The sequence below is a fragment of the Lepidothrix coronata genome, unplaced genomic scaffold (assembly GCF_001604755.1).
Source record: "Lepidothrix coronata isolate B3197 unplaced genomic scaffold, Lepidothrix_coronata-1.0 Scaffold290, whole genome shotgun sequence".
NCBI classification, from domain to species: Eukaryota; Metazoa; Chordata; class Aves; order Passeriformes; family Pipridae; genus Lepidothrix; species Lepidothrix coronata.
Window position 1 is genome coordinate 562,916 of NW_016690470.1, and position 6,925 is coordinate 569,840.

Below are 6,925 nucleotides of genomic sequence, written 5' to 3' on the forward strand. Positions count from 1 at the left end.
GCTTCTCTGGGCAACCTGTGCCAGGGCCTCACCATCCTCACAGCCAACAATTTCTTCCCAATATCCTACCTAACCCTGCCCTCCTTCAGCTTAAAGCCATTCCCCCTTGTCCTGTCCCTCCATCCCTTGTCCCCAGTCCCTCTCCAGCTCTCCTGGAGCCCCTTTAGGCCCTGCAAGGGGCTCTCAGCTCTCCCTGGAGCCTTCTCTCCTCCAGGTGAACCCCCCCAGCTCTCCCAGCCTGGCTCCAGAGCAGAGGAGCTCCAGCCCTTGGAGCATCTCTGTGGCCTCCTCTGGACTCACTTCAATAGGTCCATGTCTTTTTTGACATTGGGAAGAGATGAAGATGACAAATGTGCTCTTCTGCACAAATATTGAGTAGTTCCACAACATTCCCCATGGCACCAGCCCCCTGGGAGCAGCAGGGAACTGCTTTTGTCCCACCCCCCATAACAGAGATGTTCTCACCCAACTCCAACTTCACACTTCGATCACGAAACGCTTCGTTTTCACTCTCCCACAGCCCCTGAAATATCCCAGCCACTGCTCTGGCAGCACAACAACAGGCAGGGAGGGGAAGTGCCGCTGCCTCTGCTCTCACCTTGGCCTGGTTGGAGCAGTCATAGCGCATCCTCTGCCTGTTCTTGTTCATCTTGTTCATCAGCATCTTTCCCGTGCGGAAGTCGAAGGTGCCCAGGTCCATGGAGCTGCCCAGGTACCGGGCCAGCTGCGGCTTGCTCCGGAACTTCTTCCCACTGGGGCTGGAAAAAACAACCCAGGAGAGAAACGTAAACCCTCTGGATTCCAAGCCCAGCACTCCCTACAGCTCAGCAGAGGCAATTCCTCTTTCCTTCCCGAAAAACGGGTGCTGATTTTCCAAGGACGGAGCTCACGTGAAACTCTAAATGGATATTTCTGCTGTCATATTACCTGCTTTTCATGTGCAAGAGGCAAATTAAGTGCAGACCATGGTAAAATGTTGTTATATATTAAGAGGAAGGTTCAGATCCCATCAAAGAATGTGGCACAATTCACACAATAACCAACGTGGGTGATCTCATTACAGAAGAACTTCTCACTCAGTTGTCTCAGATAACAAATACCTGTTTTCAAGCATAATTTCTTCTCCCAGGAATGTCCCATTTGACCAGCACCACAAACATCTCCTCATCTCCTCTCCCTCCCCCCTGAGCAGCACATTCAGGTTTAAACACAATGCTCTGGTTGCATCCTGAACACTTCAGGATTGCCCAGAAGCAGGGGGAAAACCAGAAGGTAGCTGCTGACAAGCTGCAGAACAACAAATTACAAAGCTTAAGTGATGCAAAGATAAAGGTCAAAACCTTGGAAAATTTTCCATTACTGGCAAAAGGGAAGAGAGAGATTCCTTTTACATACCTGGGTTCCCATGAAAGACTCATCCTGGAGACAAACACTTTGCTGGGGTTCTGGGGTTGGGGTTTTTTTTAATAATGTAACATTATAAACTTTTTTTTTAATGCATAAAGCAAAATAAGTCAGTATGTTATGGCTGCAGTGTAGAACTCTACAGACAATAAGCACAAAGTATTCTTCATCTCACTGAGCAGCATAAAAACTCCTCTTCATTCCCCTGATTTCTCTCATTCTGGATTTCTCCACCTTTCAACTTGCACATCCAATCCTAGCACCCATCTAGGAGAAGCTCATTCCACGTAAATCCATTATATTATAACAGCTTAACAGGGTAAAAGGCATTTTAAGATCAAAAATGCCAGTTACCACCTTACCTCCTGCTGGTGAGATACTGAAAACCTCGCCAGGGTCTTCTCAACAACAACAACAACAACAAAAGATCAAAGGAAAAGTCTATTTTCACATATTATCTGCTGCCCTGAAGCTTTTATTAGGGGAAAAACAGCGTAAGAAGAGAATTTCTAGCAGGGGACAGTGGCAAAGGAATTAGTGCAAGTCAGACTGTACACAAAACAAATAAATTAAAATAAACAAAAGCACAACCAAAGGATCAAAAGCTCTCCCAGAAACTGAGGCAAGGTTAAAAGGAATTCTACTAAAACTGAAATAGCCCCTCAAAGGAGTTAAAACTTAAAGATTGTGGTCATGCCACACAGCATCTGCTTAAGAAGCTCCTGGCTCTGATTGCTCCCAAGCTGCTTATCCTGCCTGGATCTCCTCCTTGCCACCACCACCACTGCTCAAACAGCAAAGTGTTCATGCAAATGAGCCAGCTGGGGAAAATAATCCATCTTTGGAGGGCAGGGAGAGGGGGAGCAAACACTCCATCACTGGTTATTCCTCAGCTGGAATAACTGTGGAGCTGCACCGACACTCTGGCCAGAAGACAACACAGAGTAGGATAAGCACCCAGGAACAGAGCCTGAGTCCAGCCCCAAATTTGTAAATCACTTTTTAGGACCATAAAGGGAGTTTTTTTGCCTCGATCCAGAGAGAGGAATAACCAACTCCAACAGCTTTAGGGCAGAGCTGTGGGTGAAGCCGGGAAGAGAAACTCCTCCTGTGTGAAGAACATGGCATTGCTTCCTCTTCCAAGATCTGCTGCTCCAATTTAGGGTTTAGTTGTCTTTGCAATTTTAAAAATAACGGATTTAAGTGCAGAGTAACTTTCAGAACAATCAGATACACTCAGAGACAGGATTTTAAACAGAGCCCTTTGGGTTCGTGTGGTTTTGCTGTGTTCATTTTGCACTGGAACTGAAAAGCTGCTCAAAGTCCACAAACGTCTCAGAAAACCCACCTGAAATGACTGAGAGTCCTGTCTCTTCCTGGGGAAGCTTGGCCCAAAGGAAAAGCACTGAAACGGGCAGAAGAAAAACTTTTATTGGGATTAGGTCTTGCAAAAGGCAGGATCACCCCAGGCTGCTCTGGGACGACGGCACATCAGGGGCAAAGCTACACCTCAAAGGTGACTGAGCACAGAAAGGAGGGGCTGGGGTGCTCTGGGGACCCTCTGGCAGGGGCATGCAGGACATTGGGGGCACCTCCACACACCTGAGAGGCTGAAAGTGTGGGGGGAAGCCCAAACAATCCCGAACTCGAGCAGCAGCACTGCCTGCTGCTCACAACACACAGAAACTGCCCCCCAGCATTTCACGACTCTGAGCACTGCTGAAGTGCCTCTGTGCCCTTTAAATGTCACAAAACACAGGATTTACCTCCTTCCACCCCAGAGCAAAGGCTTTGCCCTGCACTCCTGGCTTGGAGACACAAAGACTTTAAAGAGGCCCAGGAAGGAGACATTTTGGTACAAAGCTGCAAAACCCAAACTCTCTCAGCAACAAACCCTGCAGGCACCGAAGCTGCGAGGCCAAACTGATCCCGGGGTCCCAAATTAGGGTCTGTCACACTTCCCCAAGGCTGAAAGGCAAGGGCAAGCAAAGTTGCAAAGGATTTTACATGCTCGTCCATCAACAGCTCCGAGGCTTTATCTGCCCCTGGCTCCCACCACCAACACTGACCTGGGCACTGGGACCGAGCCCGAGCCACCCCCACCCCTCATTCCCGGACTTTTCCGTGCGGATTAAGCCGCCTTCGGGGCAGGCTATGGAAGGGCCAGGCCTGCCAGGTGCCCCTGCTCTCCATGTGCAGCTCGCCCTTTGTTTCCTGCCTTATATCCTTAAGGAGAGAGCGGCTGCCAGCCCAGGCCCTCTCCCCTCCTCCCTCCTCACACGAGTCTCCTCCCCTCCGCTCTCCCATTTAGCCTGCACAGGATCTGCACAACTTGGGAAGCGAGGGACAAAAGACAAAAAAAAAAAAACCAAACACAAACCCTGAGCCAGCCCAGCCACCGCCTGCCTTGGGAAGAAATGGAGACAGGAATAACCCGGGGAAACGGGTGATGGAGAGCACACACCCAGAGCCTCTTTTACCCGCTGGGGGGGCGATGGGGAGAACACAAAGTGATTTTCCTTCTCCTTTTCCGTGTGCTCCCTCCTCTCACTTCTCCCCCCAGCCCTGCTCCAGGCCAAGCCCGGCGCTGGGGGCCCTTGGGGGGCTGCAGGACCCCTGACTCTGCTCCCAGGGAGATGGGGATCCCGGGACACTGCCCACCCTGGCACTGTCAGCATCCCTCTTACAGCATCACCGCATTATCCCGGGATGAAGCATCGACACCCAGCCCTGCCCTGGCAGTCCCACACTCCAGCTGGGTTCTGCTGGGCTGGGATGGGCTGGCCCAGACACAGAAACACTGATGGGAACAAGCCAGACCAAGCTGGGTGACTCCTGCAGCTGCCACAACCCACCCCACTCCTTCACATCCAGCCCTGGGGACCCGACCTGTCCCTTCCCACCAGGGCTGTTCCCAGCACCAGCATGGAGGGGATGGTGCTCCCTGCCCTGCAGGGCAATGGGGTGTCTTTGTTCAGCAGCTTGGGCTCCAACCACACCAAAAAACCCCAAAACGAAGAACTTGGATACACAAAACCTTCCAAATCTCCAGAAGCACCACACCCCTACACGAGAGCCCGAGTGGTAACACCGTAACTCAGGACTGAGCACAAACAGCAGCAGATGTTCTTAAAAGGCTCAACTCCAGCATCATGGAATCATGGAATTGTAAAGGATGGAAAAGACCTTTAAGATTGAGTGCAATCATCAGCCCAGCACCGCCACCATCACTGACCCACATCTCCAAGTGCCACAACCACATGTTTTATGAACACTTCCAGGCACGGTGACTCCGCCACTGCCCTGGGCAGCCTCTTCCAGTGCTTGAGAACCCCTTCCATGAAAATAAATTCCCTAATACCTAATCTAAACCTCCCCCGGTGTAACTTGAGGCCGATCCCCTCTCATGAGAGAAACCATTAGAGCTTCCCTGTGGGCAAAGCAGAACAGAGGAAAAGCAAAGCACAAACTCAGGAGAAGCATTCTCCTCTATAGGTTTTTTTGGGGAGAAAAAAGTGTATTGATCAAAACATCCTTGGGGGAGTGTTAAAAATGTTTTCTTCCAACTTTTTACATTAGTGCTGCAAATTAAGACATTCTCAACTAACTTAAGTTTCACACAAGAGATCTGTGAAGTTTTTCCCAGCACAGCAATTTCAACAACTTAAAGCAGAGACGAGCAGAGATCCCAAATTTCTGACATTTGGTCCTCAAACTTTCTGCAGAAAAACACTCTGAAGAAAAGCCCCACGAAGCAGCACTAAATTCTCCTTTCCCTGGGTGAGAACCCTGACTCTGAAGAGAGCTTTTGTAGCCAAAACTCCCTCAAAGACAACCTGCCACTTTCACAAAATCCCTGATACACTTCCCTTCCTGAAATCCTGCATCCCAGCACCTTTCCTGCTTGCTCCAAATCTGGCCCACAAGCCCCACCACATCAGCCAGAAACCTTCCTAAACCTGAGGTTTGAGGATTGGTTTCAAAACCTGCCCAGGTACTTACACCTTGAGGAAGGTTTGATTTCCAGCCAGAGACTGGCTCACACACACATCTTGCAGGGAATTTTCGACAAGCCCTCACTGCATCTGTACATCCAGAGGAGCTGGACAGAAAAATCACCCAGGTAAGCAACAGGCAGAACTAGCAGAGGTATTAAAGAACCACCACACCTGTATTTGCCACTCTGAGGTAATGCAAAATGCAGCAGTAACCAAAAATTAGTGGAACGAAGCCCTGTTCTACCTTTGATCTCTGTCCAAATTGATATAAAGGGACAACCCATTATAATTCGGGAATAAAAACATGCTGCTTATCCTCTCTCCCCCTTTTTTAAAAGTTCAGCTCCCATTCTGTAACTTTACAAGTAAGTTCTGGGGAAAAAAATGGGATCTTTGAAGCTTTCAGCCGCTGCTGGTGGTCTCGTCCTCCCCTCGCCCTCCAAGCAGAGTTGGCACTTTCAGCTTTCTGCTCTCAAGGATGGTATTTTCTGGTTCACTCACTGCTCTTCTCACAACCTGATTCTAAGAGCAAAACCTAAGGCTGTGGCTGCCCCGTCCCTGGAAGTGTCCAAGGCCACGTCGGATGAGACCTGGGGCAACCTGGGCTAGTGGAAGGTGCCCCTGCCCACGGCAGGGGGTGGGACTGGATGGGCTTTAAGGTCGCTCCCAACCCAAACCACTCGGCGATGATTCCATGACAGATGCTTTAAGCTGATGGTCTGTATTTTCCCGACAAGCAGGGCCAAGTGAGGACGCAGGGATAACTCCCCTGCTCTCCCCAGCTCCCGAAGGACCCGAGTTCCGCAGCTCAGCCCTCGTGGGTGCGGGGAGGATCCATACGGCCACCTACGGCCATATGAGCCATAGAAGCCGTACGGGGATGATATAAATAGCAAACCTGCAGCTCGCGGGCCATGTGCTCCCCCACAGCCACGCTCCCGGGAAGGCGCATCCCGAGCCTGCCCGGGGCTCCCCCACCAGCGCGGGCTCCCTCCGACCCCCCCCAAAATCCCTAAATGCACCCAAAGAGCAACAGAGAGAGCGAGAAACGACACCCCGGCTGCTCGCAAACACCTTAATTCATTCGAGAATACACAAAACCCCAACGCGGTTTGCAGGGATGAGCCGCCCCGAGGGGACGCGGGGGCTCCCCCCCGACGGGCGGCACCGCGGGCGGGGGGCTGAGCATCCCGGGGCAGGGCCCGGACCCCTCCACCTGTGGCTGCAGCCCCGGCGCGGCCCCCCCGGGCTCCCCCCGCGGCCTCAGCTCCCCCCCCGTGCCCGGGGCGGCCCCGCCGAGCGCTCCCACCTCTTCCGCTCCATGGCGGCTCTTCCCGGCCCGCTCCCGCCTGGCTCCGGCCGCCTCCCGCCGGCTCTTCCCGGCCGCCGCGCTCTCCTCCCGCCGCCGGCTCTTCCGGGCTCCCGCTGCCCCCGGGAGGCGGCGCCGCGGACCCGGCTCGTCCCGGTCCCACTCCTGATCCCAACCCAGTCCCGCTCCTGATCCCGATCCCGATCCCAAACCC

General features: G+C 52.4%; 1 protein-coding gene across 1 annotated transcript in view; it reads right to left on the minus strand.

The window, feature by feature from the left end:
- The window catches only part of MBD3 (methyl-CpG binding domain protein 3), a 16,124-nt gene extending 9,219 nt beyond the window's left edge, over positions 1 to 6,905 (minus strand). The window contains exons 1-3 of the mRNA XM_017836982.1: positions 6,712 to 6,905; positions 2,753 to 2,809; positions 466 to 758 (exon numbers count right to left, since the gene is read on the minus strand). Of these exons, the coding sequence (XP_017692471.1) occupies positions 466 to 758; positions 2,753 to 2,809; positions 6,712 to 6,725 (364 nt within the window). The 5' untranslated portion in view covers positions 6,726 to 6,905. The remainder of the gene's footprint in view (positions 1 to 465; positions 759 to 2,752; positions 2,810 to 6,711) is intronic.
- Positions 6,906 to 6,925: the final 20 nt, after the last annotated feature.